The 16,258-nt window shown below is 44.2% G+C and overlaps 1 protein-coding gene across 1 annotated transcript in view; it reads left to right on the top strand.

Moving 5' to 3' along the window:
- Positions 1-15,452, top strand: part of Cers5 (ceramide synthase 5) — a 35,319-nt gene extending 19,867 nt beyond the window's left edge. The window contains 8 exon segments of the mRNA XM_070040917.1: positions 3,608-3,658; positions 5,285-5,377; positions 9,075-9,203; positions 9,288-9,394; positions 10,563-10,719; positions 12,324-12,344; positions 12,346-12,432; positions 14,617-15,452. Of these exon segments, the coding sequence (XP_069897018.1) occupies positions 3,608-3,658; positions 5,285-5,377; positions 9,075-9,203; positions 9,288-9,394; positions 10,563-10,719; positions 12,324-12,344; positions 12,346-12,432; positions 14,617-14,766 (795 nt within the window). The 3' untranslated portion in view covers positions 14,767-15,452.
- The last annotated feature ends 806 nt before the right edge of the window (positions 15,453-16,258 follow it).

Raw genomic sequence — 16,258 nt, 5'->3', positions numbered from 1 at the left:
TGTAACCCCTCTGTACAGTATGTTCACAAATAAAATAAAATTTTAAAAAAATGGCTTTAATCCCCCTGCCTTACCTTCCTGAGTGCTGGGATTACAGTTGTACGCCAATATGCCCAATCTAGATCTTTATTTCTCCTTAAGTTTTGCTCATGTGGTATTCATTTACCCAGTTTATGTGCTGGTAGATTGTCTTGTGTTGGGACTTGACTTCACGAGTTTTATAATTGTATTATTTTTCACATAAGTGATTATAAAAAGAATACCAATTAAGTCAGAATAGTATTTAAATGACTTACAGATCACTTGACAAAAATTGGGCTCCTTCAAGGAGAAACAGAATCAACCCTTTAAGTGAGTGAAATGGATATTATTCCTGGCCAGATATTTGTGGCTCATGCCTATAATCCTAGCTAATCAGGAGGCTGAGATCTGAGTATTTCAGTTCAATAGTTCAAAGCCAGCTGCAGTAGGAAAGTCCATGAGACACTTATTTTCAATTAACCACCAGAAAACTGGAAGTAGAAGTGGCACTGTGGCTCAAAATAGAGAGCTGGCTAGCCTTGAGCAAAATTGCTCAGCAACAGTGCCCAGGCTCTTGAGTTCAAGTCCCACAAACAACAATAACAAAAGATATTATTCCTTTTTTCCAATAAGTTTTCCAGAATCAAAGAATCTTGAGCCTTTTTTTTTTTTTTTTTTGGTTGTGGGGCTTGAACTCTGGCTCTGGGCATCCCTCAGCTCTTCAGCTCAAGGCTAGCATAACATTCTATCACTTGAGCTATAGCACCACTTCCAGTTTTTTGGTGGTTTATTGGAGATAAGAGTCTCACGGACTTTCTTGTCCGGGCTGGTTTTTGAACTGCCTGGATCTCAACCTCCTGAGTAGCTAGGATTACAGGCATAAGCAACCAGCACCCGGCTATTTTGATTCTTGATTACATGTTTTCCCTTCCTTTCCCATGTTGTTTTTCTCTGAATTATGTAATTAAGTCTTCAAAATAGATGAAGCAAAAATGGGAAGAACAGGGGCTGGGAATGTGGCTCAGTGGTAGAGTGCTTGCCTTGCATGTATGAGGCACTGAGTTCAATTCCTCAGCACCACATAAGAAAAAAAAAAGCTGCAAAAATTGGAAGAACTAAAGGGAAGTAATAGATACACAGTCACAATTGTTTCTTCTTTTTCCTTTTTTTTTTGCATACTGGGGTTTGAACTCATAGCCTCAGGCTTTCTGGCATTCTACAGCTTGAGCAATACCTGTAGCTCAGCTTTATGCTGATAATTTTGTTTTTTGTTTTTTTGGGGGGGGTCTGGTTGTGGGGCCTGAACTCTGGGCCTGGGCACTGTCCCTCAGCTCTTCAGCTCAAGGCTAGCGCTCTACCACTTGAGCCACAGCGCCACTTCCGGCTTTTTTTCTTTTTGCTTATGTGGTACTGGGGAATCGAACCCAGGGCCTCATGCATTCAAGGCAAGCGCTCTACCACTGAGCCATCTTCCCAGCCTGCTGATTATTTTGGAATGGTGGTTCATGGACTTTTCTGCACAAGCTAGCCTCAAACTACTTTTTCTAGATCTCACCATCCTTAGTAGTTAGGATCACAGACATGAGGCACAGGTACCTGGCTATACTTAGAGGTCTTAATACTCTTTCAGTAATTGACTAAATGACTAGACAGAAAAGTCACTAAGTCTGGGTACTTAGCCTGGATAAAAAAAAGTCCCTGAGACTCTTATCTCCAATTAACCACTTAGAAGTACAGCTGTCTGTCATTTCATGTTTTTGTGTTTTGTTTTTGTTTTGTTTTGTTTTTTGCCAGGCCTGGGCGCTGTTCCTGAGCTGCTTTTGCTCATGGCTAGCACTCTACCACTTGAGCCACTACACCACTTCCAGTGGTACTTATGTGGTGCTGAGGAATTGAACCAGGGCTTTATGCATACTAGGAAGGCATTTCACCACTAGACCAAATTTCCAGCCTAGAGCTGTCATTTCAAACCCCAGAACTGGCATTAAAACCAATACAACAATGACAACCCTCTGCTGGGCACCTGAAGCAGTGGCTTATGCCTGTAATCCTAGCTACTCAGGAGGCCTAGATTTGAGGATTGCTATTTGAAGCCAGCCTGGGTAGGAAAGTCCAGGAGACTCTTACTTTCCAATAAACTACTCAAAAGAAAAAAAATTTAAAAAGCTCCGTGACAGTGCCTAGACACTGAGTTTGAGCGCCAGGATCAGCGCATGCTCACACGCACGCACACAAACACAAAGGCCCACCATTCTGCCATTCTGGGGAAGCGGGGGGTTATGAATAATCAGTATGATCAGTATGAGGATGGGGTTATCATTCAGGAGCCTATTGGTATTATTGAAAGGAGAACAAGACAGTGCTATGCTGGATACCAGCTCAAGCCTGTAATCCTAGCTACTTCAGAGGCAGTAATTTGAGGATCATGGTTCAAAACCAGCCCTGTCCATGAGACTTTTTATTCTCAGCCAGCAAAAACTTGTAAGTGAAACTGGCTTAAGTGGTAGAGTGAAACCTTGAGTGAAAAAGCTAAGGGACAGCATCCAGGCCCTTAATTCAAGACCCAATAACAGCACGAAAAAGGACAGTTTTATGGACAATTTTACAGTGAAATTAAACAGAAAAAATAGACAAATTCCTTAAGGAACATAATTATAATACCTTCAGAGATGATTACTTTTGAATTTTGAACATAGAAGGGACATTTCTCCCTTGGTTCTCAAATAGAATCATTGTCTCTCTGTGTAATTCCTATATCCCAGGTAGTGTTGTTTCCTGTAACTAAAGTTCTTACTGTTGCTTACTCCAGGCTTAGGCTTTTTTTCTATTTATAATAATGTTTTTCATGTTCTTGTTTTAAGAAGATATTGTTTCTGGGTGCAGTAGCTCACATCTATAACCTTAGCTATTCTGTAGGCTGAGGATTGTAGTTTGAAGCCAGCCCAGGCAGGAAAGTCCATGAGACTTTTTTTTTTGTTGGTCATGCGGCTTGTACTCTGGGCTTGGCTACTGTTCCTTGAACTCTTCAGCTCAAGGCTAGCACTCTACCACTTGAGCCACAGCACCACTTCCAATTTTCTGGTCGTTAATTAGAGATAAGAGTCTCATGGACCTTCTTGCCTGGGCTGGCTTTGAACTGCAACCCTCAGATCTCGGCCTCTTAAGTAGCTAGGATTATAGGCTTGAGCCACCAGCGCCCAGCTCTATGAGACTCTTATCTTCAATAAGTCACCAAAAAGTCAGAAGTGGAGCTGTGTCTCAAGTGGTAGAGCACCCAGCCTTGAGTGAAAAAGCTAAGGGACAGCACCCAGGTCTTGAGTTAAGCTCTGGTACCAGCATAAGATGGGAGGGGGTCAAGGGAGCGAGCAAGCAAGCACTTAATGCAGCCTCTCAACTACTGGGATTGTAGGTTTGTACTATTATGCCCAACTCAACACACTTGCGGAAGAAAAAAATCTTAACCACTAACTGATTATATAAAATTTATCAAGGAGAATTCTTTTGCCCCTAACCTAGAGATTATACAGTTTAGATATTGAAGCAGATTAAATGATTAAAAACTAACCTGGATTATTTGTTTTTTTAGTCACCTTGGTTCTGGGATACCCGACAGTGCTGGCATAGCTATCCATATCAGGTAGGAGTTGAATTATTTAATAATGGGGTTGTATGTGTATATGGCAGGGTGGTTGAGACACGTTCCTTTAATGTTCTTGAGCTTTTTATTCCTAGTTCCCCATTATATGTACCCTAATTGTGCTAGAGAGATGAGCAGTTTGCTGGCACTTACAAAGTACTTCCTGGCTATGTTCCCTTGTGTCAAGGGCTACTTGGAATCTCCTGAAGAGCGTGTACTAGAATAATGCCCACCCGGCCCCATGGCTCATGCCTGCAATCCTAGCTACTCAGGAGGCTGAGACGTGAGGATTGCGGCTCAGAGTCAACCCAGGGGAGATCTGTGAGTCTCTTTATCTCCAATTAACCACCAAAAGGCTAGAAATGGGAATGTAGCTCAAAGTAATAGAGTGTTCGTCTTGAGCAAAGAAGCTCAGGGACAGTGCCCAGGCCCAGAGTTCAAGCCCCAGGACTGGCACAAAAAATAAAAACAAAGCAAGAAGCGAGGTATAGCTTAAGTGGTAGAATGCTAGCCTTGAGGGAACAGCCAAGCGAAAACACAAGACTTTGATCTCAAGCCCCATTACTGGCACCAAAAAAAAAAAGGATGAAAAATATCAGAGAAATGCTAAAGGAGTAGAAGAAGGGAAGGCCTGAGTATATTTTAACTGTCCAGAATTATAGGCCCACTGATTTGTGTTTTAAAATGTGTTAACTTTGGCTAGGAATGTGGCTTAGTAAGAGTGCTTACCTCGCATACATGAAGCTCTGGGTTCAATTCCTGACTACCACACACAAAGAAACAGCTGGAAGTGGCATTGTGGCTTAAGTGGTAGAGTGCTAGTCGAGCAAAAGAGGCTCAGGGACAGTGCCCAGGCCCTGAGTTCAAGCCTCAGGACTAGTAAAACAAACAATAAAACGTGTTAACTTTATCTCATTATTAAAAGATGAGAACTAAGTTAAGTGTTTAGTTAAGAGTTAAGAGTTGGGCTGGGAGCCGGGCGCTGGTGGCTCACGCCTGTAATCCTAGCTACTCAGGAGGCTGAGATCTGAGGATCGCGGTTCAAAGCCAGCCCGGGCAGGAGAGACCGTGAGACTCCTATCTCCAATAAACCACCAGAAAACCGGAAGTGGCGCTGTAGCTCAAGTGGTAGAGCGCTCGCCTTGAGCTGAAGAGCTGAAGGACAGCGCCCAGGCCCAGAGTTCAAGCCCCACGACCGACAAAAAAAAAAAAAAAAGAGTTGGGCTGGGAAGGTGGCTCAGTGGTAGAGCGCTTGCATTGCATGCCTGAGGCCCAGGGTTCGATTCCTCAGCACCACATAAGCAAAAAGAAAAAAGCCAGAAGTGGCGTTGTGGCTCAAGTGGTAGAGCGCTAGCCTTGAGCTGAAGAGCTGAGGGACAGCGCCCAGGCCCCACAACTTGACCCCCCCCAAAAAAAAAAAGAGTTAAGAGTTAAGTGGTAGGGCAGAGGGATGAGCTTTATGTCTCTATATCATTTCAAAGCCTTCTTATAGTAGTTCTCAGAAAACAGTGGAGATAAAAGAGATCAAATAATTAAGGGTATTCATCCTCCGATACCAGGAAACTTGCCTAGGTAAAGTACATCTATGATGAACTGATTTTCTAACTACTATTTTTTCTCTTCCAGCCCCTCTCAAGAGGTCTTTTTTACTATTATATCATGGAATTGGCTTTCTATTGGTCTCTTATGTTTTCTCAATTTATAGACATTAAAAGAAAGGTAAGGATATCAGCAACTTCAACTCCTTTCTAGCCCCCACTATTACTGCCATTACGATGATGCATTCTCTTCCCTAACTAAGAAACAAAAAACAGGGAAAGTAGGTGTGATGGGATTATTAGCAATCAATTTGTAATGTTCCCAGAAATGAAATTTCATTAATGATAAAATACATTTAAGAGGGGCTGGGAAGGTGGCTCAGTGGTAGAGCGCTTGCCTTGCATGCATTGAGGCCCTGGGTTCAATTCCTCAGCACCACATAAGAAAAAAGCCAGAAGTGGCACTGTGGCTCAAGTGGTAGGGTGCTAGCCTTGAGCTGAAGAGCTGAGGGACAGTGCCCAGGCCCAGAGTTCAGGCCCCACGACCAGAACCAAAAAATAAAATACATTTAAGATGTTCAGAACTCCACCCAGGATGAGAACAATTAATCAGCTGTTAGTCTTTTTCTTATTCTTTCATATTCTGGGCCTGGGCACACAGGCTTTGTCCCTAAGCTCTTAAGCTCAAGGCTAGCACTCTACCACTTGAGCCACAGTGCCACTTCTGGTTTTCTGGTGGTTAACTGGAGACAAGAGTCTCCTGTCCCTGCCTGGGCTGGCTTTGAAAGGTGATCCTCAGTTCTCAGCCTCCTGAGTAGCTAGGATTACAGGGGTGAACCACTGCCACCTGACTTTTTTTCATATTCTTACATGTGTAAAGTTCAGGAAATTAGTCAGAATGTCAGGGTATCAGGGCCTGATTCCAAAAAGGACTTGATTCCAGGAAAGTCTCTAGTTTGAATGACAGCAGAGATGTTTGCTTGCTTTCTAGTCTTTGCTTTTTGGTTACAGTACTTGGTGAAAGAATGAACTGGAAGGAGTTTTTTTTGTTTTTTTTTTGGGGGGGGGTCCGGTCGTGGGGCCTGAACTCTGGGCCTGGGTGCTGTCCCTCAGCTCTTCAGCTCAAGGGTAGAGCTCTACCACTTGAGCCACAGCACCACTTCCGGCTTTTTTCTTTTTGCTTATGTGGTGCTGAGGAATTGAACCCAGGGCCTCATGCATGCAAGGCAAGCGCTCTACCACTGAGCCACCTTCCCAGCCCTGAACTGGAAGGAGTTTTATATGATTTATTTTATATTCTCCTGTTACTGTTTAAGAACCAAAGATTCATAAAAGTGAAGTTGACATTCCAGTATAGTAATAGAGTTGAGGAGGGAAAATTTTATGTAACCAGACATAAAGATATGCAAAATATTTCCTTTTTATTGGTGTTTAGCTGACATAATATAACTCTAACCCTAATTTGTCACTCATTGTGTTTGATGAGGAAAACCAGAATTAAAATTTATGGGTCTGGATTGAATCTAATGTCAGTTGTTAGTATTGACCAGTGTAAAAATTTAATACTCAATTCTGAATGTTTTCATTGTCTTTTGTTTGTTTGTTTTGGTCAATGGTGGGGCTTAAACTCAGGTCCTGAGCACTGTCCCTGTGTTCCTTTACTTTTTTTGGCGGTCATGGGGCTTGAACTCTGGGCTTGGGCGCTGTCCCTGTGTTCTTCAGCTCAAGGGGAGCACTCTACCACTTGAGCCACAGTGCCACTTCCTGTCCCTATGTTCTTTTGCTCAAGGCTAGTGCTCTACCACTTAGAGCCACAGTTCTACTATGGGTTTTTGAGTGGTTAAATGGAGATAAGAGTTTCACAGGGACTTTTCTGTCTGGGCTAGCTTTGAACCACAATCCTTAGATCTTTAGATAAATAAATGTATTTATTTTTATTTATTTATTTATTTTTTGTCAGTCATGGGGCCTGTACTCTGGGCCTGGGCACTGTCCCTCAGCTCTTCAGCTCAAGGCTAGCGCTCTACCATTTGAGTTATAGCACCACTTCTGGATTTTTCTGCTTATGTGGTGCTGAGGAATTGAACCCAGGGCCTCATGCATACAAGGCAAGCACTTTACCACTGAGCCACCTTCCAATCCCCTAGATAAAGAAATTTTTTTTTTTTTTTTTTTTTTTTTTTTTTTTTTTTTGTCGGTCGTGGGGCTTGAACTCTGGGCCTGGGCACTGTCCCTCAGCTCTTCAGCTCAAGGGAGCACTCTACCACTTGAGCTACAGCGCCACTTCCGGTTTTCTGGTGGTTTATTGGAGATAGGAGTCTCACGGTCTCTCCTGCCCGGGCTGGCTTTGAACCGCGATCCTCAGATCTCAGCCTCCTGAGTAGCTAGGATTACAGGCGTGAGCCACCAGCGCCCTGCAAGAAATTTTTTAATATGTGATATATAAAAAGTTTGAAGCCGGTTGCCAGTGGCTCACGCCTGTAATCCTAGCTACTCAAGAGGCTGAGATCTGAGGATTGCAGTTCAAAGCCAGCCCGGGCAGGAAAGTCCATTAAACATTTTTTGTTGGTCATGGGGGCTGAACTCTAGGCCTGGGCACTGTCCCTCAGTTCTTCATATTAAGGCTCTAGCACCCCACCACTTGAGTCACAGTGCCACTTCGGGCTTTTTTCTGCCTATGTGATGCTGAGGAATTGAACCCAGGACTCATACATGCGAGGCACTGAGGAATTGAACCCAGGGCTCATGCATGCGAGGCAATTACTCTACCACTGAGCCAACCTCCCAGCCCATCCACAAGACTCTTTTATCTTCAGTTAATCACCAGAAGTGGCACTGTGGTTCAAGTGGTAGAGCACTAACCTTGAACTGAAGAGCTCAGGGACAGTACCCTGGCCCAGAGTTCCAGCTCCATGACCAACCAAAAAAAAAAAAGGCTTGAAATACAGGAATGTTTTATTTGTTTTTGTTTTTTTGAGGTCTAGTCGTGGTCCCTGAACTCTTGGCCTGGGTGCTGTCCCTCAGCTCTTCAGCTGTAGACTAGACTAGTGCTCTACCACTTGAGCCTCAGCCCCACTTCTGGCTTTGTCTGCTTATGTAGTGCTGAGGAATTGAACCTAGGGCCTCATGCATGCAAGGCATGCACTTTACCACAGAGCTACCTTCCCAGCCCGCCATGAGACTTATCTCCAATAAACTATGCAAAAAAAAGCCAGAAGTGGCACTGTGGCTCAGGTGGTAGAGCCCTAGCCTTGAGCAAGAGAAGCTTAGGGACCGTGTTCAGGTCCTGAGTTCAAGTCCCAGGACTACACTTCCCCCCAAAAAATATCTAGGGTTTTTGTTGGAGGGGGGATGTTATTTTGCCTTTTGTGCTAATCTTGGTGCTTGAACTCAGGGCCTGGATGCTGTCCCTGAACTTTTTTTACTCAGGGTTAGCACTATACCACTTGAGCCACTTCTGGCTTTTTTGTTAGTTAATTGGAAATAAGAGTCTCGTGGACTTTACTGCCCAGTCTGGCTTTCACCTATGACTCTCAGATCTCAGCTTCCTCAGAAGCTAAGATAATAGATATGAGCTACCAGCACCTAGCAGGAGTGTCTAGTTTTTATGCCCCCCTGTCACCTGTGAAGTTACTCCCACATGTCAGTTCAACATCCATGCTCTTTTTGTGCTTTGGGCTATATTAACCAAGACTGCAGTCAGTCATTGATGCAGAGACTGTTGGGTTAAAATGCTAGGCAGCACTCCAAGGGAGAATCTAAAGCAAAATGGAACATATAAGGGATACAGATCCTCAGAGAGTGATTCGAAGCATTGGGTGGGCTAACATTTCTACAGCCTTGCCTTTTCCTGAATTTCTATATCTATTTTTTTCTAGGATTTCCTAATTATGTTTGTGCATCATTTGGCCACCATTGGGCTTATCACCTTCTCCTACATAAACAACATGGTTCGGGTGGGAACACTGGTTCTGTGTCTACACGACTTCTCAGATTGCTGGCTGGAAGTAAGAACCCAATGCTGCTTTCCTCATCATTCTTTTCTAAGAAGTGCTTTCTCCCCAACTCAATTTCTATCTTCCTTTGTCCAGGCTGCCAAGCTGGCCAATTACGCTAAGTATCAGCGGCTCTGTGACACCCTTTTTGTGATCTTCAGTGCAGTTTTTATGATTACCCGTCTAGGACTCTTTCCATTCTGGTAAGTTCTAGGGCTGTGGAACTGTAGTCATTATGTAGCTAATGATGCTTTTTTTTTCCCCAACTCAGTTTTTATTTTGCTCTTGCTTTTTCCTCGGCCTAAGCTGACCATTTATGGACTCTTCATGGAAGCTCAGCTGCCTTATGGAATATTTCTAGTGGAATGTTCCCCACAGTCAGAGTATATGTTATATGGCACTGAGTTTCCTTATTCATCTCTGTTTACACTCTTCATTTTGTTCCTCAGAAATTCTTTTTTTTTTCTTGTCAGTTATGGGGCTTGAACTCTGGGCTTGGGTGCTGTCCCTGAGTTCTTTTGCTCAATGCTAGCATTCTTCTACCACTTTGAGCTACAGCCCCACTTCCAGTTTTCTGGTGGTTAATTGAAGAGAAGAGTCTCATACCCTTTCCTACCTAGGCTAGCCTCAAACTGCAGTCCTCAGATCTCAGCCTCCTGAGCAGCTAGGATTATAGGCATGAGCCACCAGTGTATGAATCCATTTCACTTCTGTGGTATCTTATGGTATAAAGTCAATGACTGTGAGGGGCTGGGAAGGTGGCTCAGTGGTAGAGCACTTGCCTTGCATGCCTGAGGCCCTGGATTCGATTCCTCAGCACCACATAAGCAAAAAGAAAAAAGCCGGAAGTGGCACTGTGGCTCAAGTGGTAGAGCGCTAGCCTTGAGCTGAAGAGCTGAGGGACAGCGCCCAGACCCAGAGTTCAGGCCCCACGACCGGACCCAAAAAATAAAAATTAAAAAATTAAAAAAAAAAAGTCAATGACTGTGAGTTGTAGATTTTGTATAGCCTGAGGGAATCAACCACCTACTACTGTCCTCTGTGTGCCTGAAGATCTTACTCATTCCTAAGATTATAGTGCAATGGCTGTCCCAGTTGTATGATACTCTACATAGTAGAAGTGTTTCATATTGTGAAATATTAAATCAGTTTCTAAGACCCATATCTCTTCCCCTTCTCCCTAAGGTTCCTTCCTATCCTATGGGCTCCTTCCTTTATTCTTTTTACAGTATGGATGATTTTCCTGGAATTTCAGCTAACAAAGTATGGAGAAGAAACACATAGGATTCTACATCCCAGAGAACTCAGCTTTATCCTTTTCTGCCTAGTTTTGATTCTAGAATCTTAACTTTTTTTGCTTCCCTCTTCTAGGATTCTGAACACAACCCTGTTTGAGAGTTGGGAGATAATTGGGCCCTATCCTTCCTGGTGGTTCTTCAATGGCCTTCTCCTGGTCCTACAAGTTCTGCATATCATCTGGTCATACCTGATTGCACAAATTGCTCTCAAAGCCTTGATCCGGGGAAAGGTGAGAAAGAACAAAGGTTTCTTTGGTCTGTGTGGACAGATGGGTTCTCTCTCTCTCTCTCTCTCTCTCTCTCTCTCTCTCTCTCTCTCTCTCTCTCTCTCTCTCTCTCTCTGTCTTTCTCTCTCTCTCTCTCTCTCTCTCTCTCTCCCTCCCTCCCTCTCCCGCTCCCTCTCTTTCTCCTTCTCCCTCCCTCCTTTCCCCTCCCTCCCTCTTTTTCTTTCTTCTCCCCTCCCTCCCTGTCTCTTTGCCCCCCTCTCTCCTCCTTCCTTTGCCCTTCCTCTATCTCTCCCTTTTCTTCTTCTCCCCCTACCTCCCCACCTCACTTTTTGGTGTGATGAGCCCCAACTACATAAGTAAGCTTGGAGCTCAATAGTTTTTACCTTGACTGTGAATATTTAGCTTCTTAATATATATATGACTTAGTTGGAAAAGGAGTCCAGTACCTTTTAATCCCTTAAGTGTGATTATTAAGCCAGACGCTGGTAGCTCAGGCCTGTAATCCAAGTTACTAAGGAGGCTGAGATCTGAGGATTGAGGTTCAAAGCCAGCCAGGGCAGAAAAGTCCCCGTGAGACTCCTATCTTCAATTAGCCAGTCAAAAAACAGAAGTAGCACTGTGGCTTAGGTAGTACTATGCTAGCCTTAATCACAAAGAGGCTCAGCAACAGTGCCCAGGCCCTGAGTTCAATCCCCACAACTGACCCACAAAAAAGAGCGACTATTAAATGAGTAGAGTAAGACTGGGAATGTGGCTTAGTGGTAGAGTGCTTGCCTAGCATGCATGAAGCCCTGGGTTTGAATCCTCAGTACCACATGAACTGAAAAAGCCAAAAGTGGTGCTGTGGCTCAAGTGGTAGAATGCTAGCCTTGAGCAAAAGCAGCTCAGAGACAGTGCCCAGCCCCTGAGTTTAAAGCCCCAGGACTGGCAATCAATCAATAAATGAGTAGGTTTAAGAGTAAGAAATAACTTCAACTATTTCCTACCCCTTATCTGTCTACTTCAGTGGACCTCATCTTTTTAGTTTTAACATGGAGCCTTTTTCCCCAAAGGAAATCAATCATATGTAGAGTCCCAATGTATAAACTTAAAGCATATTATAGTTGGATTGCCTGGAAGTGTATGGCAGTTCACAAGCTATTTCAAGGTTTTCATACTGCAATATTCAAAATATGGCTTCTATGAGTAACTAAGTTAAGTGCCTACCTCACCCCACTGTTACATGAGGCAAGAGTCTTAAGTAAATGGGTGATTAGCATTTCTACCTGTTGATCTTAGGTCAAGAGCTCCAAAACATGAAGGGAAGTGCTTTCTCTTTTTGGTGGGATGCTTACATGCAAACATTCTACTACTAGGCATCCTACCAGACCTGAAAGGTGCTAATTATAAAGCTTAAAATTGAAAATTTCAAGTTTTAAAGCAATCAGATTGTGAAGAGCCTTCAGATGGGATGGGCTCTACTGGAGGTGTTTCTAGACCAAACAGATGGAATATAACCTAGATGTTTATGATCTCTGTAACATTGTTCTTTATGGCTACCATTAGTTTCAGAACTTTCTCAGTGTGCCTGTGCATCCTGTTCTCCCCTGCTTTTCTTTCCTGACCAGGTGACCTACCCGGGAAGAATCAGGCCCAGACTCTGTACTCTCCATTCTTTTCTCACCTCCTTCCTTTTTTCTATGCCTGGTGAGAGCTGGACAGTTTCATCTCTTGCATGTAAGTGTATCTGTACTTCTAGTGTTCCTGGAAGCATGTCTGCCCGAGTGTTTGTCTTTCTTCCTGCTGTCCTTTCTGTTCCCCTTGTTTGTTTCAGAGCAAGCCCTTTTTCCTGATCCAGAGGGACTATTGATGGGAGCTGAAGTTGCAAGAGTTAACTCTGCTTTAATTGTAAAATCTTTTTTAAAAATTTTGCATTTGAGCCGGGCGCTGGTGGCTCACGCCTGTAATCCTAGCTACTCAGGAGGCTGAGATCTGAGGATCTCGGTTCAAAGCCAGCCCGGGCAGGAGAGACCGTGAGATTCCTATCTCCAATAAACCACAAGAAAACCGGAAGTGGCGCTGTAGCTCAAGTGGTAGAGCGCTCGCCTTGAGCTGAAGAGCTGAGGGACAGCGCCCAGGCCCAGAGTCCAAGCCCCACGACCGACCAAAAAAAAAAAAAAATTTTGCATTTGAGCCTTCCTAACCTCAAATGTAAAGACATTCTGCCCTCTGGTGGAACTTTCCCAAAGTTCAGGTAATCAATTCATCTGGGTTCTGGAGGTATTTAATATGCTTAATATGCAGGAAAGTTTGGACTGTTCTTAGGCTAGGAATGTGGCTCGGTGGTAGAGTGCTTGCTTAGCATGCATGAAGCCTTGGGTTTGATTCTTCATACCACATAAACAGAAAAAGCTGAAAGTGGTGTCATGGCTCAAGTGGTAGAGTGCTAACCTTGAGCTGAAGAGCTCAGGAACAGCACCGAGGCCCAGAGTTCAAGCCTCATGGCCAACAAAAAAAAGAAAGAAAGAAAATATTGTTCTCTGCTGGGCACTGGTGGCTCACGCCTGTAATTCTAGTTACTTAGGCGGCTGAGATCTGAGGATCGCAGTTCAAAGCCAGCCTGGGCAAAGTCCATGAGACTCTTGTCTCCAGTTAACCACCAGAAAACCAGAAGTGGTGCTATGGCTCAAGTGGTAGAGCACTAATCTTGAGCTGAAGAGCTCAGGGACAGCACCCAAGCCCAGAGTTCAAGCCCCATGACTGACCAAAAAAGAAAAAAGCTAATGATTCACAGATGGTAGAGTGAGTGCAGCTGGGATTCTATTCTTACTGACAATCTTATTATTGTTTTTACTATACTATGTGTCTTGGGTGTGCTAAAGTTTCAAAAAGAGAAGTAATCTATTGGAAGAGGAGCTTAGGAAATAATGTCATAGTCATACTGGGAATAGTAATATTACTGAAAAGGACCCATTATGGATCAGCTTTGAGGACAAAGCAAAACTGAGGATAACCAATACAAATGAATGTTGCATCCACAACCACCACAAGTTAGAATTAAAAACGACAGTCTCTTTGTTGCTTGTGTTTGCCTTCTTTGTTCTTTGAGGTAGAGAAGGAAAAGAGTAACTGGAGTTTTCTTTAAACCTAAACTAGGATTCAGTGAATGGTATAACTTCTCTTAGGCTAGATCTGAAAAACACACATATCCTCCAATGCAGATTCTAATGATACAAAAATAAAATCAGATGGGCCAGGCGCTGGTGGCTCATGCCTGTAATCCTAGCTACTCAGGAGGCTGAGATCTGAGGATCGTGGTTCAAAGCCAGCCTGGGCAGGAAAGACCATGAGACTCTTGTCTCCAATAAACTACCAGAAAACCAGAAGTGGCTTTGTAGCGGTAGAGTGCTAGCCTCGAGCTGAAGAGCGGAGGGACATCGCCCAGGCCCAGAGTTCAAGCCCCACGACTGACAAAAACAAAATGAAATCAGAGATAGAAAAACAGAAAGCTAGCAAAGGATGTTCACAACAACAGCCCTGTTGTTCCAGTGACAGCTTTCCAGTTGTCACTGGAAAGTGTACTATAGTGAAAACAATGCACAAATATGAGCTCTGTGAGTTTAGTCTGCCCTATGATTCTTTCAAGAAAAGTTCTGGGGGCTGGAAAGGTGGCTCAGTGGTAGAGGGCTTGCCTTGCATGCATGAAGCCCTGGGTTCGATTCCTCAACACCACATAAAAAAGAAAAAAGCTGGAAGTGGTGCTGTGGCTCAAGTGGTAGAGTGCTAGTCTTGAGCTGAAGAGCTGAGGGACAGCGCCCAGGCCTAGAATTCAAGCCCCACGACCCGACCCCCCCCCCCCCAAAAAAAAAAAAAAGAAAAGTTCTGTATTCACTTTCCTGCCTTTGCTCCCAACCTACCCAGGTGTCTAAGGATGATCGCAGTGATGTGGAAAGCAGCTCAGAGGAAGAAGATGAGGCCAAGAACACAAAAGACCTCTCTGGAAGCAACTCTGGCAGTGGTGCCAATTGTGTGAATGGCCACCTTGGAGATGGCTACTGGGCTGAAGAGTAAGGGGCATGGGAACTTGAGCACACATGGACTTGTAGGGCTGCTCCTACTGCTGGGGCCTCCCCGCAACTGCCCTCCTGTGAATAGAGGGACAGTGAGGCACCAAAGAAACAAATACTTTTTTTAACTGTCATTTTGTATTTAATGCCCTCCAAGTCCTTTCAGTAATGTTATTTGCTCTTCGTGTGTGTTTGTGTATGCGTTTACGCATGTGCTCTGTGCATATGCATGGGTGTTATCGCCTAGGTTGTGACACAGCTGTGGACTGAGGCCACTAGGCCATGCCTGGTCTCTTGAATCCACTAGCCAAATTCCAGAGTCCTCCCTTGTGGCCTGTGGCTTTTGAGATTGATTTCCTGGACCATCTGAATGAAGCACACAGGTTCAGCTCTAAGTTTCTATACTGTTCCTCTTTTGGTACAGGAAGGGATATTTCACATTGTCAAGCTGTTTAAAAACAGAACCTTGGATGGGTGGCCAGGATCCTTGTGGTCCCTAGCTAGACTCTTTCTACCACCTATGATGGTGACAGGGACAACTACTTATACCCTGTTCTTTACTCAATGGTACACAGGGAGGGGGTATGTAAGGATAAGCTGAGGGCCAGAGTACAACAGCCACTGGGTGAGCTGTTAACGGTTTTATACTATTGTTTACTCTTCTGTGATTAAAGTGCTTCAACCCTCCTATACCATCTGTGCCTCTTTATAGTGACTCTACCACTAACTTCCTGAAGTCATAAAATAATGAAAGTTTTTGTTGTATTTTGTTTTCTAGAGACAAGGTAGGTCTTCTGTCTTCCTGGTTGGCCTTGACTTTACAGTCATCCCACCTCAGCCGCTGAGTGCTGGGATTATAGACATCATCCCTAATTAAGAATATTTTAGGCTGGGAAGGTAGGTCAATGGTAGAGTGCTTATCCTGCATGCATGAGGCCCTGGGTTCGATTCCTCAGCACCACATAAGCAAAAAAAGCCGAAAATGGCACTGTGGCTCAAGTGGTAGAGTGCTCTCCTTGAGCTGAAGAGCTGAGGGACAGTGCCCAGGCCCAGAGTTCAGGCCCCACGACTAACAAAAAGAAAAAAAGAAAAGAATATTTTAGGTTTGGGAATGTGGTTTGTTGGTAGAGTGTTTGCCTAGCATGTATGAAGCCCTGGGTTCAATTCCTCGGTATCTCAGTCTCCTGAGCAGCTAGGATTACAGGAGTGAGCCTGTTATAAATTTGCCAGTTGCTTCCCCTCATACTCCCATGAATTAGAGCAGCTCAAGCACAGTTAACAGCAGCTTTCCTCAGGTGGCACAGCTCTTGGCCTCAGCAATCCCATGCCCCACCCTGTGAGCTCCTTCACTCCATCCCCACTGAGTTCTAGTCCCAGGACAAGCATACACACAAAAGAAATTGGGTTCTGCAGTTTTGGGAGCTGAAAATCTGAGAGTCTGCATTTGTAAAGTTGGAGGCCTGGGGGGCCATGCTGTAGTTCTAGTACAAATCAAA

Source organism: Dipodomys merriami, unplaced genomic scaffold, assembly GCF_024711535.1.
Source record: "Dipodomys merriami isolate MVZ:Mamm:240054 unplaced genomic scaffold, mDipMer1.0.p SCAF_10, whole genome shotgun sequence".
Taxonomy (NCBI): Eukaryota; Metazoa; Chordata; class Mammalia; order Rodentia; family Heteromyidae; genus Dipodomys; species Dipodomys merriami.
This window is presented reverse-complemented; position numbering and strand designations above follow the sequence as displayed.